This window comes from Dendropsophus ebraccatus, chromosome 5 (assembly GCF_027789765.1).
Source record: "Dendropsophus ebraccatus isolate aDenEbr1 chromosome 5, aDenEbr1.pat, whole genome shotgun sequence".
Lineage (NCBI taxonomy): Eukaryota > Metazoa > Chordata > Amphibia > Anura > Hylidae > Dendropsophus > Dendropsophus ebraccatus.
In genome coordinates this window covers 139,955,759-139,978,038 of record NC_091458.1, presented here as the reverse complement: position 1 = coordinate 139,978,038, position 22,280 = coordinate 139,955,759, and the positions used below count along the sequence as shown (strand labels likewise).

The 22,280-nt window shown below is 44.1% G+C and overlaps 1 protein-coding gene across 1 annotated transcript in view; it reads right to left on the bottom strand.

Moving 5' to 3' along the window:
• Positions 1 to 19,650, bottom strand: part of ACACA (acetyl-CoA carboxylase alpha) — a 220,232-nt gene extending 200,582 nt beyond the window's left edge. Inside the window, exons 1-6 of the mRNA XM_069971462.1 lie at positions 19,478 to 19,650; positions 12,652 to 12,883; positions 7,644 to 7,776; positions 7,262 to 7,400; positions 5,158 to 5,267; positions 839 to 920 (exon numbers count right to left, since the gene is read on the bottom strand). Of these exons, the coding sequence (XP_069827563.1) occupies positions 839 to 920; positions 5,158 to 5,267; positions 7,262 to 7,400; positions 7,644 to 7,776; positions 12,652 to 12,878 (691 nt within the window). The 5' untranslated portion in view covers positions 12,879 to 12,883; positions 19,478 to 19,650. The remainder of the gene's footprint in view (positions 1 to 838; positions 921 to 5,157; positions 5,268 to 7,261; positions 7,401 to 7,643; positions 7,777 to 12,651; positions 12,884 to 19,477) is intronic.
• Positions 19,651 to 22,280: the final 2,630 nt, after the last annotated feature.

The following is a 22,280-nucleotide window of genomic DNA, read 5'->3' as shown; positions in this document are numbered from 1 at the left end:
TTCCACGCTGCATAAAGTACGGCCGTTGTTGCCAATGGCCAAAGTCGAAAAAAAAGTTTAATATATATAAAAAATCCATTTATATTTTATTATTCATATTTATGTCACTTTCAATAAAATTAAAGGGGTACTTCAGCAAAAATAAATACATTTTATATTTTAAAAGTGCCTACTTCTATGAAAAAATATTGCCTTCCAGTACTTATCAGCTGCTGTATGTCCTGCAAGAAGTGGTGAATTCTTTTCAATCTGACACAGTGCTCTCTGCTGCCATCTCTGTCCATGTTAGGAACTGTCCAGACCAGCAGCCAATCCCCATAGAAAACCTCTCCTGCTGTGGGCAGTTCCTGACATTAACAGAGGTGGCAGCAGAGAGCACTGTGTCACACTGGAAAGAATACAACACTAGAAAGCTTGAAATTTTTTAATAGAAGTAAATTACAAATCTCTCAAACTTTCTGGCACCAATTGATTTGAAAGATTTTTTTTTTGTTGAACTACCCCTTTAATTAATTCCTAAAATACCTGACTCTTTAATTACTGAATTAACTAAAGCTGGCCATCTATACATGGCCACAACTCCGCCATGCATGCTCAGGTCAGCCAATAACATGCTGTCAGGTGGCCCATACCTCCAAGGTAGCAAAAGGATCAGACATTTGGGATCTAACATGCCTGATCTCCCACTTTCCGGATTTAGTCACAGGCAGACATCATACACATTTGATAGACTGCTTAGTCCACCATAAAAACTGGCATCTGCCAATACGTACAGCTATATTTAGGGCTGCTTACCTTCTCTTGTACAACTACATCAATATATCTACTGTGTCCTTACCCATAAAAGCAATGCCATTTTTGTGGAGAAGTTCCGGTAGTTTGGGATTCTCTGAGGCATGACCCCATCCGGCCCATACCGCCTATAGAAAGAAGTGATATACATTGGGGTGGTTATAAAGAAAGGACTCCAGCATAACACGGTGATCAAGAAACCTTACACTTCACTCCATTTACTATATATTGTAGGAAATATATAAGTGTGTATGCCCCTTCCTTATAGTGAAATGATAGAATCAGGGATTTGATCAAATCACTAAGGGATTTGATTAAATCCCAAGAAATGATGAAATGACCGCGCTGTTCCATCAATTTCCTAGGTAATTGATCAAATCACTGATCCCTTTCAGCAAAACGATGGAATGAACTCTATCATTTCCCCCTGAGACATAGAATTCCCCTACCGTATCGACTCTCTGCTCCCCCCGGTCTGCCGCTCTGCTCCCAGTTCTGTTCATTTCCCCTGCTACGCGCCTCCTGCTCCCCCAGCCTGTCCGCTCAACTCCCCATATGCCCCCGCACGCCTGTCTGAAGGTGTGCCGCTCCGCTCCCAGTCCGCCTCCGGTCCCGTACGCCCTGCCCTGCGTGCCACCATCATTTTCCAGTATTTGATCAAGTCCCTGGATTCTAATCGTTTAACTGCAACATATACATTAGGATTAAAAAAAAATGCGGTCAAATGTTAACAACTAAAGCCAGACTATAATAAAAAAAAGAGAAGCCATATCGCTACACGTAATAGCAATGCACGGCTGACTACAGTGTAAAGAAAACAACAAATATGTATACTTACCTGTCCAGGCTTCACGGTTCCCTTTTGCCTGTTCCCCACTCATCGCAGCAGTCTGATGTGACAGGACGCTAAGCCAATCACTGGCCGGCTTCAGAAGCTTTAGCAACGGCTGTGGTGAGCAGGGAAAAGGCAGGAGGGCACCGGGAAGCATGAAGAGGTGAGTATAACTTTGTTATTTTCTATATTTATTTGCAGATCAGCAGATCTATTCTAGCAGAGGTGAGTATAACTTTGTTATTTTCTATATTTATTTGCAGCCAATGCTGCACAATCGTTGGGCCGGGTAACAGGCTCTAGCAGATCAGCACTCGCTTACAGCAAATGTTTGGCCATCTAATACGGCCCTTACACTGTGAACTTGAATTTGCAAATTGAAAACAAAACTATTCTAAAGTTAGCATTTTCATAATCTAAAAGCATTGCAAAATATTACATGTATAATTCAGTCTATACGCTAACCAGAGCCAAACACACACCCAAAGAGTGTCCAGGAGAAATGTTTTTATGTTCAAAACACTCGGGGTCAGGATAAAAAAAAAATAAAAAAAATAAATAATCACGTACTCAATAAGCACTTGTGCTGCTCCCTGCTGTCTGAGCTTCCAATTCCAATAGCAACATAGGCTTTAGATTTAGCAGCAAGGCTAGGTTCACACTGCGTTTTTGCAAAAAACGGATGCATTTGTGTGCATCTGTTTTGATCAGTTTTTCCATTGACTTTCATTGTAAAAAAACGGATCAAAAAGGATCCGTTTTTTTTTTTTACGGACACAAAAACGTAGCTGACACTACTTTTGTGTCCGTTAAAAAAAAAAATGATCTGTTTTTTTTTTTTTACAGTGAAAGTCAAATGGAAAAACGGATGAAAAAAAAACGGATTGCAAAAACGCAGTGTGACCCTAGTCTAAATCGGCATCAATGTTATACAACTCTAATATTGGTTATAAAACACTATATAATAAACACTGCTATAATAATAATAATACTATATAATAAACACGGCTATAAACATACAATAAACACCGCTATAATACATTATATAATAAACACTGGTATAATATACTATAAACACTGCTACATGTCACACTTCAGGTATGGATATGGAGATCTTACAATCCTTGGGATTAGAGACACCATTATCTTGGTTGATACGTCATCAACTCAACTCATTTGCCGACTCGGTGGAAGTTAGAGAGAATATTAGAGCCCCCCCCCACACACACACACAATATTGGAGAAGATCTTCCTGTCTCAGTCTCCACCGTCCCACGTATTGTCTATGATATATCCTGTAATATTAGAGGCAGAGACATTGGGCCTTCCAGGGTATACAAGGATATGGGATGAGGAGATAAATGATAGTATTACAGAAAAAGAATGGTATGGGGCTTTTAATATGATACATAAAATGCCTATCGCACGTATGGCTCAGGAGAGAAACTTTAAAGTTCTGGCTCGATGGTACAGGTGCCCAACAGTAGTTCATTTAATGTTTTCAACAGTATCAGATAGATGTTGGCGATGCAGAATTGGGGAGGGCAATATGTTACATACATGCTACATACAGACTTTCTGGGAAAAGTTGTATGAGAGCTATGGAAGGATTTCAGAGGTGGATGTACTGGGAGAAGCTAAAATGGCTGTGTTATCTATTATCCCGGAGCGTGTACCATTAAATAGGAGGCAGTTATTGGGGCACCTCTTAGTGGCAGCTAAAACTGTGATTGCCCGTAATTGGAAAAAAAAAGGAAACCCCTCTATTTAATGATTGGGTTAGAGAAGTAGATAATATTTAAAGAATGGAAGAATTGATAGCAGAACATATTAATAATCAGGAGAACAATCAGAACATTTAGGGACCAAAGATCAGTTTCAGGGAGATAAGGTGATGAGGTTGGTAATATATTTATGTTGTGTATATGTTATTTTGTTATGTTATGTTGGTGTTTTTGTATTCTTAAATATGTGAAAAAAGTAAATAAAAGAGATATTAAACAAAAAATAAATACTCAATATAATCAGATAAATACTGATATAATACAAATCTATAATAAACACCAAATAAAGCGTAACTGTCATTTCAGGGTTATTTTTTTTTTTTTTAAAACATTAAATATCACTAGTACAAGCGATTTTAAGAAACTCTGTAATAGGTTTTATAAACCAAAAGAGTTTCCTTCTGTACTGAAAAAGCAATCTCCCAGCCTCCCCCCTGACTGCAGAAGCAGCAGGATTTTTGTCTCCATTATGTGGCTATGGAGAGGGGAGGGGCTGTTAGGAGTGACTGAGCACGGGGCAGTCCTGCACAGCACAACACCCTGCAATCTTCTCTCAGTAAGTTCATAGATAAGCACTGACCTTTCTGACCCCAGAATCCTGTGTTTTAGGTGCCCAGACAGTCTACAAACAGCTGACCTTCATGTCACCTCTTCCTGCTCCCTCATCTCCCTCAGCCCCTCCCCCCTCCATAAGGATAGAATGGGAGAGCAGAGCCCGTCTTCACTGGCTTCTCTGTAATGAAGACGTGTTTGCCTGATAATGCACAGATAAAAAGTCAGGGGGGGGGGGGGGCTGGGAGATTGCTTCTTGAGTACAGAAGGAGGCTTTTTTGGCTAATGAAACATATTACAGAGTTTCTTAAAATCGCTTATACTACTAATTTCTGCAATAAAAAAAAATATATATATATATGACAGTTACGCTTTAACTCTAGAGTTAAAGGGGTAGTGCGGCGTTAGAAAATTATTCACTAAATAACACACATTACAAAGTTATACAACTTTGTAATGTATGTTATGTTAGTGAATGGCCCTCTTCCCCGTGTCCATCTTGGAGACAATGACGTTGTCTTCGGGAGGCCAGCCTGACTGCACCAGCCCTCCTTCATGCCGGCCCCCCTCTGTCGCATCATCAGCTGCTCAGCCGCGATTGGCTGAGCTTAGTTATGCTCAGCCAATCGCGTCTGAGCTGCTGATGACGCGGCAGAGGGGGCTGGCATGAGGGACGGCTGCAGCGGTTCGGCCGGCCTCCCGAAGATTACATCATTGTGACAAGATGGCGGCCGGGGTCGACAGTAATGCAGTGAGTATAATGCACCACACTTCCGGGGTGGGGGCGGAACACGGGGAAGGGGGCAATTTACGTACATAACACACATTACAAAGTTGTATAACTTTGTAATGTGTGTTATTTAGTGAATAAATGTTTAGCGCCGCACTACCCCTTTAAATCCCTGGTTTATTGTTCGCTCTGTGGTGGGTCTCTTAGGCTTTAGTAAACAATTGATGTTCGACATGAATCAGGTGAGTATAATGCACCACACTTCTGGGTCTAGCGTGGGGGTGTGTGTGTGTGGGGGGGGGGGGTAACACGGGGAAGGAGGCCATTCACATGCATAACAAACATTACAAAGTTGTATAACTTTGTAATGTGTGTTATTTTGTGAATAATTGCTTACCGCCGCACTACCCCTTTAAGAGACATACAAAGATAATGGTGCTAAATAAATGCAAACACGCAAATTTTACCTGGACTGGAATCCTTTTCGCAATATCAAGAATAAGCTCTACGTTGGCATAATTGTTATTATTCGCCCCTCCAGGAACGGGTACATAGTGATCGGCCATTTTAATATATTCTGAAATAAAACAAAACACAAATCTATATTTGTCAATAAGGAGTACTTATATATATATATATATATATATATATATATTTATATATATGTATAGCATATTACTATTAACCCTGTGTCCCTACTTTAATCTGTAGGGTGGAAGGTAAAGGCTTTATTACACATGGACCTTCTAGCTTGCTCGTCGGCATATTGCTGGCTCTATTACACAGGAGGACATCTGCCTCATGTGGCAAATAATCGCTCCATGTAATATCACACCCCACACAGACCTGATACTGACACATCAATCTGCCACTCCTCTACTAACTAAACTGAAATGAACACCTGCTGCCCAGAAGTGAAACATGATCCTTCATGAGACGGGTAGGAATGGGGGAATAGCCAAGGTGCAACGTGGTACCAGTGGTTTAGGGGCGGCTACATGCCGGTAAATAGTCGTTTTAAAGTGTCTGATTATGTGGGTCTCCGCACTGAGACCCCAGCCAATCAGCAGAACAAGCTTGAATAAGCACATGCTAAAGCACTTCACTCCCCAGCTCACCGTGATCTCTGTTCAACCTCTCTGGATGTTACCTTTGTAAATCTATGGAGCCATCCAGGGAAGCTGGAAGGGGATTGCTGGTAGGCACACTTCTCCCTGCTCCTTCAGTTAATTGACAGGGGTCTAAGAAGAGAGGGACCCCGGACTAATCATCTCTCTGTAATAGGTCAAAAGTTTTTTTTTGTTTTGTTTTTTATAAGTTACACTTTAAAGAATACCTATCATTTAAACATACTCCAGATGTCAGATGTTTGTATCGGTGGAGTCCGGGTGCTTACACCCCCGCTGATCAATAGAATGAAGGGGCAGATGCACTTAGCAGCACTCTGCCTCTCATCTCCGCTCTAAACTGCTAATGCAAGTGGTCTATGGTTGTAATGGAAGCCTATGGAACTTCTAGTAGACGGAATTGCTAGAAGTTCCATAGGCTTCTATTATAGTTCCATCAAGTGCTAAACTGCTAGAACTGCTGTAAGTAGCAGTTGATGGAACTTCCAGCCATTTCATCTACCAGAAAGTCTACAGACTTCCATGATAACCATAGACCGTATTAGCAGTTTAGAGGGGAAATTAAGAGGCAGAGCACATCTGGTCTTTCATTCTAGCGATCGGCGGGGGTCTCAGCACCCAGCCCCCTGCAATAGATATATCTGACATGTCAGAAGTTTGTTTAAATGATAAGTACATTTTAAGTTCCACTCATCAATTCATTTAGCTCAGTTTAAAGCAAATACACCCCTTCTCCAATGGAAATACATTTTTTAGATCACTGGGTCGGTGCCGGTACGTATATTGCGGTGGTGTGGTTAATTTTTCTCACAGCCGCCCAATTCCCATCAACTGCACCAGGTTTCTCCATCTGCAATGGGGCCCGCTCAGTGCACTGGAGGCGACACAGCACCCCTAGTTCACTGATACTAAAAAATAGACCACAATTTCAGATACCTTTCATGTGTCATGTTTTGCCAACCTGGATGTTAGAACATGGCCAACAAACGTGGCTTTCCTTCCCACAACACCAACATTCTTCCGTGGGCGCAACAGTGTAGTCAAAAAGAAAAGCTGGCGCCCTATACCATCTGAAGTAGAGGATTCTTGTATACGAGTATAAGTGGAGAAACAGTGTGAATGTAACCATAAAAGATCAGACGGAAATTCCGAGCGGAACCCCTGCCGCGGACTCCACTCGGGATCTCACCTGCCTCATTGTCTCAATGTAATGTCAGCTATCAGAAATTGTGATCCATTTTTTAAACTGCCGCCCAATTCCCGCCATCTGCTCCGTTTTCTTAATCTGCCATTAGGCCCGTTTGGTGCACTGGGCCCGATATCGGTGAATATAAGCGCAGGCAGTGGGGCTTAGTGTATGAAGTAGAGCTAGTTAGGTATAATAAATGGGGATTTAAAGGAGATCAAGAAAAACACAACATAACAATAAAAGAGTAGTATATACCTGCATTTGCTTTCAGGTCCTCGGGGGTTACCATGACAACAAATCGAATTGCTCTCTCGTTTCGGAACATTTCATAGGACCATCGCCTAATTGATCTCATGCACTTGACAGCTGCTATACCGTTATTAGCAATAAGCACCTGTTGTACAATACAGAAAGTATTCATACAAGTCACTCTAATAATGTATTTATCTAGAGTTATAAAGGAACAAAGTAAAAAAGTTTTCAAAAACTTGAGTATCTCGTGAAGGCCATGTTCACACTATGTAAAAAAATAACAACAGCTGTTATTGGGCAAATAATGGCTGTTGTTTATGAAACAACGGCCGTTGTTATGAAATACAGCCGTATTTTAAATAGTGTGAACATAGTGGGTATGTACCTTTTCAATAACTTTATTTCCTCCAAAACGAGTGACGAATTCTGCAGGTGAAGCCACAGTGAAATCTCTTTGCAGGTCTATCTTTTTGCGTTCACGCCCCTGCTTGACCAGATGCAGCCCAGACATACTAGGCCTGTGAAACAAACATTGACAAATGTAGCATTAAAGTGGAATGCTGGTAAACATAGTAAATGTGGTACGCTTACCTCTCCGCACTCCCCCGGTGACTTGATGCGGCGCCCCCGCTGAATGGAGCTCTGTTATTTCTGAGACAGATCCATCTTGGGAGTGACAGCCCGCTCAGCCAATTACCAGCCACAGTGCTAAACAGTCTGGAGCAGTAATTGGCTGAGCAGGCTGTCACTCCCCAGATGAGTCCATCCCGAACGTAGCAGAGCTGCAGTCAGCATGAGACATTGGCAACAACAACATTTTTATTATGTTTTCCAAAAGTGCATAATAATATTATATATATATATATATATATATATATATATATATATATATATATATATATATATATATATATATGCACTTCTATATGCATGTATAAAAAATGCTGGATAATCCCTTTAATAACAAAATATTAAAGAAAGTCAAAGTTTATAACAAATATATATACACCTAATTAAAATTTAAAATGTTTCCATAAACAATATCTAAAATTAATTAAGTAATTTTGTAAATTTATTCAATGCACTTATGTTCTTCTGATCCTAGGGCCACCTCCACATGTGCAGATTTTGCATCCATAATACAGAGATAATGTTAATCTAAGGGGCTATTCACATGAGCCTACAAAATATGCCAGTGGTTTAAAAATACAATGTGTTATTTTTAGTCATTGTGTCGGTGGCAAACACCCATTGAAGTCTATGGAGAGGGATAATACAATGTATATAAGTATCAGGGGACGTGGCTAACCATAGCACTGAACAGACAATTCTTCCCAAAATCCAGTGCCGCCCCCGTTCCCCACAACCGTGGCTGGAACCTCTATGCTGGTCTCCGAAATGACAGGGTGCTCAGCCAATCAGTGGCCATGGCTCTGTCCCGTCTCGGCCAGTGATTGGCCGAGTGGCTTGTCACTTCAGAGACATCTTAGAAGTGCAGCGGTGGCTGCGGGGAGAAGCCTAAAGGATGGAAGGAAGCCAGGGAGCATGGAGTATTGCTTTATTATTTTCTACCAGTTTGTTGCTTGCTTACATAGAATATCGGGCCATGTAATACGGCTCTTAGTTATGCAGATCCTTGTCATGTTGCTGCACTATTACTGTTTTGCTCCTAAAAATCAGATTTTTTATTATTTTATTTCAAAAATCCGCCTTTTAACACTGCTTTAATCCTTCTGGGCATGTCTCGAAATCTGCTCTCAGGTCTCTTCTACATGTTCCCAATGTTCGGTGCATACTGGTTGACTTACTTGGGTATGAATACTGCTTTTTCGACAGGTTGAAAGACTGAGATCAGCTGCCATTGGCCAACTGCTGTGTCTATTACATGGGTGGATGATATCCACACGGATTCTGTAATGTGAACCCACCCCCAGGGAGCTCAGAGTGAAAACTATCATACTTGGTTTCATTTGGTAACATATTTCATGAAGGCTTTGTGCCCAAAAGATAGCGAAAATCACTTTTCAGTTGGCCAAGACAGACATCTATCTGAGCGTACTTTAGTCATGTTTGTCTTAACCGACATAAAAACTTTAGAAAGTGGCATAAGGCTTTTCTGTGGGCACAGACTAGATATGAGCAAACCAATGTTTTCTAGCCAGTCCTCTGGTTGCATCTTCTCCAGATAGTGGGATTGAAATGCCAATCACTCCGGATCATGTGCAAACTTGAACTTTCGGCAGGTTCACTCATCTCTAGCACTGATACTTCATTATCAAGATCAGCTAGGGTCTCCGTGAGGGACCACCTTAATCTTTTTTTGAAACTGAACACTTTTGTGGCCTATACTATGAGGCTGCCTGTAGCGGAAACAAATCAACAAAAAGTAAACATACAGACTTCCGGTTCTGGCACCACCATGTGAGGACATGCAGAGATGGAACTCTGTGGCCTCATCAACATAACATAGCACTGCACCAACCCACAGCGCCCACTGGAGGCTCCCCTCTCCGCCCAGAAGACTTCACAGACCTTCCCTGCAGCTCCCCAAGCACCTGACGGCAGAGGTTCAGGATGACTCCTGGCGCCATTTTGAATTAGTGCCCTGATCTCCCGCCTCATGCGGTGACAAACTCTGACCAACAGAAGGTACAGTGGGGCAGGTAATTTCCTCTTCCTCATTGGGAACCCATCCCCCTGGCAGTAGCTGCGATACCCATCCCAACCTACCTACAAAGACCTGTGTGCAGAATGGGGCCAACTGATGGGGCTGATCTCACTGCCATGCCCTGCATCCTACAAAACACTGGATTTTGCTTGGGGCCTTATATCTTATAGAGCCTGGTGAGAAGGCCGTGTGGGGAGCAGGAGAGTAGTGCTAGCTTGTCACATATTTCTGCCTTGCTAGTATCCCGGGACTTACTCACTAAGTACCCCTGGTATTAAGTGTAACATGGACAGCTAAGTTACCTACGTTTCTCTATACACCTTATACCACTTTGCAGGGAGGCTCCTAGTGGTGGTTAATAACTGCTACAAGAACCACAACTCTGTCTCAGGGTTAACACCACATGCATATGGATCGGTATATCTTGAGAATGGGGAGAATATGTATGGCGGAGAAAGCCTATCGGTAGGACCAGATATCCGCACCCCGGACACATCTAATACTTCACAGAAAGAGAGCAACAATTGACCTTGTCAAGTGACTGTAAAGTACTTGGACTACACAGATAAAGCAACGATACTGAGAGCTTTCAAACAACAAACACAAGCGGTGTCATATAAAAGGCCAGAAATGTTATCCAGATGGAATAATTATTACGTTTCAGGACCCACAGACAGCAGCCTCTACTCTCGGTTTTGTAACTTCTCCATCTTCAACACTTCCATCGCCGACGTGGGATCAACTTCCAGGAAATTATACGACTGGGTAAACTCAAGGAAGCCCACCTCCTAAAGAGCAGTGTCGCCAGAGCAGATAATACCTTTACTTTATAAGAATTTACTTTATAAACTTGACGCTCCGTATGCAAACTGCCCCAAAGTAGTCATCTGGGCGGTGAGCCGCCGGCAAGTAGTCACTGTTCCCGTGGCGTTCCAGCGTGGTAATCACGCCGATGGCCGTGATTAGACTGCATAATTGCTGTGACCTCATTTAGGGATGCACAGTCCCTCATGTCGGCCTGCCTACGTACTTACTGCACCAAACATGCGCAGTACAGCGGGTCCAATCAGTCTGTACTGCCCAGGTGCAGAATAGCCTCAAACTCATTGGCCAAAATCTGGCAATGGTTACAAACACACAGGCCAGATCTGCTGCGGATTTCTCGCTGCGGATCCATTGCATGTTAGTTTCTATGAGAGGACATTCTCAGGGGCTCCCAGTCACATACACTTCCACGCATAGCAATAGCTAAACTGTAACTACACAAATCTAAGGGAGGTATTAATTTATCATTTAGAAGATATAATATTGCTAGCCTATTACGACACTGTATAGACTGGTTACAAGGGTCAAGCTACTATGCTAACTAAAGTTTGTAATGTGGCCTGGCGTCTCCATGGTCCTTGCCAGCTCTCTTACACATCAGAGTCTCTGCACTCCTGAAAAATATTAAACTTAGTCTGTTGATAACATATAAGGTGGAGGTCTAGAGGGTGGTTAGAAAAATTTACAAAATCCTGAAATTCATCTCTAGGTATTTTTCTCCAAGGTAGAAATAATCCAATGTTTGTTTGGTGGAGAGAAGCATGACTTCTTCCCCAAGAACACAGATTGCTCCCGTTCTCAGAGTTCTGTTCTGAATATTCTATACGTACTCATTTTTAGCATACTGCCAAATACTCAACTTCCTGTCCTCCTGTTTGAAAGACCTTTCACCACTAACACAATCCACTTAAATGGAGTCAATGATTAACAACCCTCCAGCGAACCCCACCCTGTCTTACCTATATGCCATGTTGGGAGACAGAAGGGCTGACCCTTTGTGCATGAATATGTTCAATAAATGGGCTACTATATTTGACAACACGGATCTAAGCAAACAAAAATAAAAAATTTGGAGGGGTGGGCCACGCTTTCCTGCCAGTAGAATGTATATTGCAAAACAATTCTACAGTCAATGGCGGAAGTACTACTTCAGATGGTGGGCTGGAGTGCCAAAGAACAAAGGATGAAAGTGCCCCTAAAGTCAAGAGATTTTGTAGAACCAAATCTCACTGACCAGGAGGAGACCACCACCTTAATGCCCCCCATTACAACCACGTCTTGGTATTGAGGTAAAATAGTAGAAAAAGCAACCGGCACAATGGATAACATGGAACACTGTAAAATGGAGGCAAGTTTATTGCTTAGTTGGCATAGTGGATATTTAAGTAAAGGTGATATTGGGGTGCTCCTCAACTCAGGAGCCAACGACTAATGACAAATTTCAGATAAGAGGAAAACAGAGGGGGGCACTTACCAAGACGTTTACTTCATCTTTATTCTTCTTGTATCAAACAAAGGTAAAACCGTTCATTGCAAGCTGTATTGGACGGCTTTCCACACCAAGACCACCATGCTGATTGTGACAGCTGTTTTGTGGAAGGCGCTTCTATAGATAACCTGTAGAAGTACCTTGCACGAAACAGCTGTCACAATCAGCAAAGAGGTGTTGGCGTGGAAAGTCGTCCAATACAGCTTGCAATGGACGGTTTTACCATTGTTTGATACAAGAAGAATAAAAGATGAAGTCAACATCTTGGTGAGTGCCCTCCTCTATTTTTCCTTTATCTGAAATTTGCCACTTGCGCAAAACAGCTGTCACAATCAGCATGGAAGTGTTGGCATGGAAAGCAAAGTAAGTTTTGTGAAAATTTAATAAAAAGATTTGAAAAAAGAAACATACCGCATTTGTAATGCAAGGTTGTCCTGACAGCTTGATAATCCCATATCAGAAAGGGTGTCTGACGATATGGAGGCTGGAGAAGAAGATCGTTCTTTGTCTTCTAGAAGATCAACTTTAACCAAGGAGCTAATTTCATCCTCAGAGTTGTCCTCGGAAACGGACCCAATGATGAAGTGGGAATGATGATTCAGATTCAATGTTTTTAAGTTAGGCGTTGCTTCTTCCATTGTTTCTGCGGGACGGCATAATAAAGATATAGAAAACATGAGAGGCTGTAAAACTGTACAATGTAAAAGACAAACCAGGTTTAGCCTTTAAAACAGCTTGCATCTACAATTAGTATATGCCATTAGTTTCTTGTTTCTGCATTTTATTTCTTACAGCAGACTAGTTGGATCTGCTGACAGATTATAAAAAATTCCGTACAAAACAAAGAGACAAAGATCACAGATGAAGGAAAACGAGGCTCATACAAAGTCAACTTGAGAAATCCCAGGGGCATGAAAGATATGTGAAAATGTATACATGCGTCTCCCTAGATGATTTAGAGACACGGTGTAGGCAGGGTCGGAAAGAGAATAAGGCTACACAGATGAGAAAGAGTACATTGTGCGACAGCAAAAACTAGGCCCTACAATGTACTACTACGAGAAAACAAAACAATGGACGTCATTTGTGGAATACTGGCCGTTGTTTTAAAAATAACAACCGTTATTCAAGCACATAAGAGACGTCCAAATGATGTCAGTTAAATTGCAAAAAAAAAAAAAGACGTGGTATTGGCCCAACAGGCCACTCGAAATTTCCACCTGTTTTACTCAGTGTGAATGAGCCCATAGGGTTGTTTTTCTCACCATGACCTATATTTATTATTGGCCCCATATTGGTGTATACAGGAATTTTTGATCACTTTTTATAATTTTTTTTCTGATACATAGTGATAAAAATGCTATTTTTTTCTCTTTTCCTTTACACTGTTCACTGTGCGGGAACAATGTCATAATATTTTATTTGTCTAGTCAATTGTAAAATGGTGAAGGGGATTTCAACTATTGGTGGAGGGGCTTTGTAATACTTTTAAAAACACTTTTTAAAGAGAATGTACCCCTAGGTACATCACTTTGTGTCTTTTACATGGACAGACCGTTGCCAGCGCTGGGATTCTGGTGCTGCGGTCTATTACCAAGCATAAGCCGGGCACGAAGTAGTGGGGCGGGCCTGCTGGCCCCCAGTGTGACAAAAGCAATCAATGGACACCCATTGAATCAATGGACACCCCTGCCTCATACGGCCGGACTCCTTATTTAAATTTAAAAAAAGTTACTGGTGGACTCTATATTTAAAGGGGTTACCTAGAGCTACAAAAACATGGCCACTTTTCCCCCTCTCTTATCTCCAGATTGGGTGGGGTGTAAAACTCAGTTCCATTGAAGCAAATGGAGCTTACTTGCAAACCACACCTGAACTGGAGATAAGAGAGGGGGAAAAGTGGCCATGTTTCTGTAGTGCTGGATAAACACTTTCATTTTTTTTTACTCTTTACAAGTAGTGGAAGCCATTTGACTGCAACTAGAGATGAGCAAATTTACATTACAAACTAAGTGAATCTTTTTGTTTTCTCGGCAGTCGCCTTATACTCCAGCTGCCTTTGACCTCCGTGCGACTCCCTGCCACTCCACCCTGGTTGACCCGGTGGGAAAGGCTTGAAACTTCTCCTAGTTTCCCAGGACTGAATCCAGCTTTTACAGGAACCCGGGGTGAAGCAGCACGGAGATCAAAGGCAGCTGGCGTATAAGGCGACTGCCGAGCAAATCTCTAGTTGCAACCATTACTACACTGTACAATGGCTACTACTAACCCCCATATTATTACCTTAGTACCCACTGCCACAGGGCTACTAGAAGGAGCCGAGTACCATCAGTCCTGAATCATCAAATATTGGTGCTCCTGGTCTGAAATGGCCATAGCAGCCAATCACAGCTCAGCTTTCATTTTAACAGACCTGAAAGCTGTGAGCTGTGATTGGTTGCTGTGGGCAGTTTACCAAATCTTGGCCTGTCATTTGCTATGGGTCAGAGCCAGCATGGTCTAGTGATGACGAATGTGCACGTTATGGTAACAAAAAAAATAAAAAACCCAACAAGCCACATAATAAGAAAACCTGGAACTCTGTAAGGAGAAGGTATGAATGGGTATTCCACTCCGACAAAGTTAAATCAAACCTAATCACAGGTTAAGTAGCTAAACACGGGGGGGGGGGGGGGGGGGGATGAGTTAGGGCCCTATTACACAAAGTGATAATCTGCTGAATCTGGCCGATTCGTCAGATCATTGTTCCGTGTCATAAAAACGACGATCAGCCGATAGCGACAATTATCGGCTGATCGTGTGTTTAGGTCCCGACCTAAAAATCAATGGCCACCAGGTGCCCATCACTACATGTAATAGTTATGTGCGACCGGCAGCTGAGAAATGTGTGAAAAATAAAATAAACTATACATACCTCCTCCCTGCACTCCCTGATGTCCTGTAGCTTCAGCCCACTCCCTGCAGTGTCTAAAGTGACAGGCCGCTCAGCCAATCAATGGCCGCGGCACTGTCCCAGTGACTAACTGAGCAGTCAGTCACTTCAGGCACTGCGGGTAAGAGGCCGAGCTACAGGACATCAGGGAGTGCAGGGAGGTATGTAAAGTTTATTATTTTACAAGGTCTGCATGGACATCGCTAACTATGTCCGTGCAGCCATTGCTGCACGATTATTGGGCTGTATATGGGCTCAGTAAGCGAGCACCGATCTAGCAGATAAGCAGATTACACCAAGTTATCAGGTTGTGTAGGACGGCCCTAAGATCAGGTGATCCAGATTCTATCAGCACAGACACTTTGGCAACCACGGAGAGTAATGCTACGTTTACACGGAACAATTATCGGGCGAATTTTCGCAATAACGATCGAATTCGAACGATAATCGTACGTGTAAACGCGGCGAACGATCGATAAATCGTTCATTTTGATCTTTTACCATGTTCTTAAATCGTCGTTCGCAAAAAATTCGCCGATCGTTCCGTGTAAACAGTCGTTCACTGATTTTACCTATGTGCGAGAAAGGCTTAAGCGATCGCAAAACGAATTTTCTGTACAATATATCGTTCCATCTAAACACTGATCGTTATAAAAAAAAAAAACGTTACTTCGAAATCGTTAATTGTACGATCGGGCCAATAATCGCCTTGTGTAAATTTAGCATAATGGTGCTTTTACACAGACAGATTTATCTGACAGATTTTTGAAGCCCAAACCAGGAACAGACTATAAACAGGGATCAGGTCATAAAGGAAAGACTGGGATCTATCCTCCAAAATCTGTCAGATAAATCTGTCTGTGTAAACGCACCCTAAGGGTGCCTTTACACAGAGATTTAAACACTGTTTAAACACAGAACAGGTCATAAAGGAAAGACAGATTTCTTTTCAAATCCATTCCTGACTTTGGCTTCAAAAATCTGTCAGATAAATCTGTCTGTGTAAAGGCACCCTATGTGAAGGACTCCGGCTGTAGAAGTGACCCGATTTTGGAAGCTTCACCTCTCAAGGCATTTATAGAGGAGTTTTGTGAACATTTTCAGCTTCTCAGAAATGCATGTTCTACAGCCATGCCACCAGAGACACACACTTCATACACTGTGGGTTCTGCGGGGTACAGCAGCGCCCTATATGTGGATATAATCTGCTATTTGGTCACACGGCAGGTCAGTGGCCTTTGGAGCACAGATTCTGCCAGGATGGTATTTGGACACTATGCCCCTGATGTACCAGTTCAGTAGAAAGCCCAGAGAACTGACCCCATTTTACAAACATCACCCTTTAGGGGGGGCTTAGCTGAAAGGACTACAAACAACAACAACATAACATTTGTAATTTACTTCTATTTAAAAAATCTCATCTTCCAGTACTTATCAGCTGCTGTGTGTCCTGCAGGAAGAGGTGTATTCTCTACAGTATGACACGGTGCTCTCTGCTGCCACCTCTGTCCATGTCAGGAACTTTCCAGAGCAGGAGAGGTTTTCTATAGGGATTTGTTGCTGCTCTGGACAGTTCCTGACATGGACAGAGGTGGCAGCAGAGAGCACTGTGTCAGACTTGAGAGAATACACCACTTCCTGCAGGACATACAGCAGCTGATAAGTACTGGAAGACTGGAGATTTTTTTTTTTTTAAATACAAGTACATTACAAGTCTATATAACTTTCTGACACCAGTTCCAAATATTAATGTCACATCAGACATTTAGACCAGTGAGGTCCTGGTGGCGAGATCCATCGATCAATAAAACAAGTGGGCAGAAGCGCTGCTGTGCTATGATTCTGCTCTATGAGGTCACCATAAGGCCTCATCCACACATCAGGTTTTTCTGTCCGTAAATCAGGATCCTGATTTACGGACAGTGAAAGGGCTCGTAGGTTTCTATGTAGGACTTGTGCTGCATGCAGTCTGTTTTTGCAGAAGGGAAGCTCCGATAGAAGTCAATGGGTCCCGGATGCCCCATTTATGTGCCCCTAGTTTATTACTGAAGCATTTCCTGACAAGTCCCCGGGCAGCCTCCACACTGCGGCCATTTATTACCCTCTGCAAAAACTGATGTGTGGATGAGGCCTCCCATGTCAGAAGTGTTAGAAAGTGATATTTACCCATTAAAGGGGCACTCCCTCACCTAACCTTTTACTACGTGATAGAGAATGTATTAGTAACAAATTTCACAAACGCTTTGCATTACCAAAATTGCTTAGTTTTGTTTTTTGGCTCCTTTCTCTCCCTGTATAGTTGCCTATATTGCCGACCACCAGTCTCCGTCTGTCAGCGGTGGTCGGGCTGGTTGGGACCTCAGGAGCGGTTCCGGTGTCTCCCTCTCTCTGGGGTTGTGGACCTGGAGTTGTGTGTAATTTTACAGAGAGACGAAGCAATGCAGAACGGATTCAGCTCAGCAGCGCCCCCCCAAGATGAGGGAGGAGGACACAGTGGTGCCGAGCTGAATGTTCATTGGCCGGGAATACCCGTTTGAGCTGCCATACTGTCCCATCTATGACTACTTTCAGGTTTTTTGGGACGTGTTTGTGTTTTCATCCTCACCATCCATCTTGGGTTACACGTGACCTTTTGGGCTTTTAATCTCGTCTTTCAACAGTGGTAAAAAGAACCCAAACAGTTCGGCCGTAGTCATCCTTGACGGAGTAGTCATCCCTCACATGTCATCTCTGCTTGGTGACAGTATATAAAGAGAGTATATCTGTACATTTCTTATGCACCTGAGGAAGAAGCCGGTTCGGCTTTGAAACACGCAGGGATTAATGGGTTTTAAAATAAAATTTTATTAGTTTGATGCTGCACTGCGCCTGATACACCTGGGCTTCCAGGAGTGGAGGACTATGTCTGTACACATATCAGGGACCCCCCCATCAGGTCTCTTTACAGGTAGGGGGACCCCCCCCCCATCAGTCCTCTGTACAGGTAGGGGACCCCCCCATCAGTCCTCTGTATAGGTAGCGGACCCCCCCCCCCATCAGTCCTTTGTACAGGTAGCGGACCCCCCCCATTAGTCCTCTGTGCAGGTAGGGGACCCCCCCCCCCCATCAGTCCTCTGTACAGGTAGGGCCCCCCATCAGGTCTCTGTACAGGTAGGGGACCCCCCCCCCCCATCAGTCCTCTGTACAGGTAGGGGACCCCCCCCCATCAGTCCTCTGTACAGGTAGGGGACCCCACCCCCCATCAGTCCTCTGTACAGGTAGGGGGAACCACCCCATCAGTCCTCTGTACAGGTAGGGGACCCCCCTCCATCAGTCCTCTGTACAGATAGGGGACCCCCCCCCATCAGTCCTCTGTACAGGTAGGGGATCCCCCTCCATCAGTCCTCTGTACAGGTAGGGGGAACCACCCATCAGTCCTCTGTACAGGTAGGGGGACCCCCCCATCAGTCCTCTGTACAGGTAGGGGGAACCACCCCATCAGTCCTCTGTACAGGTAGGGGACCCCATCAGTCCTCTGTACAGGTAGGGGACCCCCCCCATCAGTCCTCTGTACAGGTAGGGGATCCCCCTCCATCAGTCCTCTGTACAGGTAGGGGGACCCCCCCATCAGTCCTCTGTACAGGTAGGGGGACCCCCCCATCAGTCCTCTGTACAGGTAGGGGGAACCACCCCATCAGTCCTCTGTACAGGTAGGGGACCCCATCAGTCCTCTGTACAGGTAGGGGACCCCCCCCCATCAGTCCTCTGTACAGGTAGGGGGACCCCCCCATCAGTCCTCTGTACAGGTAGGGCCCCCCCCCCCATCAGGTCTCTGTACAGGTAGGGGGACCCCCCCATCAGTCCTCTGTACAGGTAGGGCCCCCCATCAGTCCTCTGTACAGGTAGGGCCCCCCCCCATCAGGTCTCTGTACAGGTAGAACCTCCCCCCCATCAGTCCTCTGTACAGGTAGAACCTCCCCCCCATCAGTCCTCTGTACAGGTAGAGGACCCCCCCATCAGGTCTCTGTACAGATAGGCCCCCCCCCCCCATCAGTGGCTTCTCCTTAGGGATGCGGTTCAGGCTCCGGTACCGCACTGTCACCGCACCTGACGTACAGGATGAGCAGGAAGCAGAGGTGTGACATGTGCTCGTGTCTCCATAGATTCGTGTACACAGCTCCCAGCCCGTAGTGACGTCACTGCAGACCTGTCTACCGGCCGCAGCCCCGTACACAAAGTTGCTGTCATTTCCCGGTCGCTGCATTGATGGCATCTCCTCCCCTCCCCGGGGCAGCAGCCATTTACCGCACAGCCGCATCCGCTCACCTGTGGAGTTCCGCACTCGTCTTCTATAGCGACACCGCGACCAATGAATGAGCCGAGGCCGGGATGCTAAATGCGGCGTGTGAGGCCGGTTATCCCGCCTAGGCCCCGCCCCTCCGCCTGCCAGTGGTGTGATCGGGGTTACCTCAGTGCGTTCACCTCGCGGCCCCGCCCCGCGAACCGGCCGAAACTCCACCAATGGGAAGCGAGAGGGGCGGCGCCCTGGCGCGTGGTCCGAGTATTGGGGGCGTGGCTGTGTGTGGCTTTCACCGCTCAGCTGTGTGCTGGTGCCTGTAGTCAGTGGGCGGGACCCGCGAGTGTGAGGGGGCGGGACCCGCGAGTGTGAGGGGGCGGGACCCGCGCCGTGTTACCCTCCTGTCCGCCGGGGCCGCGCAGGGGGCAGGATCTGACTGTACGTATGTGGTAACAGTGTCCGCTCCATTATATCACTATCAGTATTGCTGGATACGTTTAATATTAGTGTTTATGACTGGTCCGGCTTCTGTTTGTGTGTTTGTGTGTAAATGTTTTTCCAGGAACCCCAAACGGGTGAAATTGGGAAAATAAAACACCATTTTACATTATGTATTTATTTATTTATTTGGGGGGGGGGGTTCTGTGTTTACGCTAAAACCGCCATGATATATTTATTCTATAGGTCGGTCTGAATACAGTGATATGCAGTTTGTAGAGCTTTTCTAATGTTCTACTGTTTTGTTTTGTTTTTAACAGTAAAACTTTTTTTTGCAAATAGCTGTGATTACGATGACCCTTTTGTGACTCCTATAGCGCTTTTATTTTTTCACGTACGCGGCTGTATGGGGCGTCATTTTGTGCTCCATGATCTCTAGTTTTTATTAGTACCATATTTGTGTAGATCGGACGTATTGATCACTTTTTCTTTTTTTTTTTTTTTATATAAAAAGTTAAAAAAAAAAAATCAATTGTTTTTACCGCTTTCGTTTACGCCGATCACCGTGCGGGAATAATATTGTTTTATTATAATCGATCGGAAAGGTATGCACGCATATAATATGTTTATTTTTATAGATTTTATTTTTCAAATGGGAAAGGGGGAGATTTAAACTTTTATTGGGGGAGGGGCTATGGCGTTTTTTAAAACTTAAAAAACTTTTTATGTCCCCTTAGGGGACTATAACATTTTTATATTAGATCAGTAACACTGACCCTTGCTATGCCATAGCATAGCATTGATCAGTGTTATTTGTGATCAATGCATAGAGCCTGCCTGTAAGAGACTCCCGGCAGTCAGTTATAACGATCAGTATCCCCACATTACACTGCGGTGGTCCCGATCGGACAGTGACAGGAGTGAAGCTCCTGTCTCTGTCTTTTAAATGTCGCAATCATGGCACCGCAGGGGTTAATGGTGAGCCGCAGCCGTTCCCTTCGTGCAGTGAAGTGAGCGCAGCTCCTGAGCTCACTTCATAGCACCGCCGAACCCACTGGCGTACCAGTATGTCATGGGTCCTTAAAGTGACTCTGTACCCACAATCTGACCCCCCCAAAACCGCTTGTACCTTCGGATAGCTGCTTATAATCCAAGATCTGTCCTGCGGTCTGTTCGGCAGGTGATGCAGTTATTTTCCTAGAAAAATACTTTTAAACTTGAAGCCCCGTGCCCTACGGGAGTATCTGTGCCCTAACTTTGCACCACCCCTCCGTCCCTCCTCCCCACCCTCTTCATCATTAGGAATGCTCCAGGCAGATTGTCTCCTATTCCTCAGCTGTGTGAATACTGAACATGGGCTGGATTTTTAAAGGACAACTCCCACAAAAAAAAATTCATTGGCTTATGTAACACACATATAAGCCCCCCCCCCCCCCGGAAGTTAAAGAAATGATACATTACCTATTACGATCGTCACCATCCTCTTCTCCCGGGCACCATCTTGTGACGATGGCGGAGAGAAAAGGCTGCTGGTGCACATGCGCACCAGCAGCCTTTTCATTGGCTGGAGCGCATCACATGGCTTCCAGCTTGATCAGTCTTCTTGACCTAAAACCGTGTGAGCTATATGGAACATGAATTACAGCCGACAGATTCCCTTTAAGTTGTGATGGTACAGAATTACGGACGCAATTGCGGATGGTTTTGCAGAGTGCATAGGTGGAGGCCCCCATACACTTCTATGGGAGTGTCCATATTACAACTGTGTGACTGTATTATAACTTTTTGTTTTTAATGTAGATGCTGAGAACTTATGCAGACGCGTGACTAAGGACTTACAGACAAGCTTTAGTACGGACCGTAATTTTTACTGATGAAACGTCCAAAAAGTCTGCAAATCTGTAAAGAAAATAGGGATGAGTAATAATTTTATACCATTCCCACTTATTTAAAGGGAACCAGTCAGGAGGATTGTGCTGATATTGTTCCCAGCAGCAGAGTATAGATCTGCTGTGCAGCTTGTGGAGCATATACAGTCATATGAAAAGTTTGGGCACCCCTATTAATCTTAATCATTTTTACTAATTTGGGTTTTTGCAACAGCTATTTCAGTTTGATATATCTAATAACTGATGGACACAGTAATATTTCAGGATTGTAATGAGGCTCAAAATTTGACAGGTGCAAAAGTATGGGCACCCTTATCCTTTTCTTGATTTGAATACTCCAAACTACTTTTTACTGAAGCACTAAATTGGTTTGGTAACCTCATTGAGCTTTGAACTTCAGAGCCAGGTGTATCCAATCATGAGAAAAGGTATTTAAAGTGAGTCTGTACCCCGCCAAACCACTTGTACCTTCAGATAGCTGTTTTTAATCCAAGATCTGTCCTGG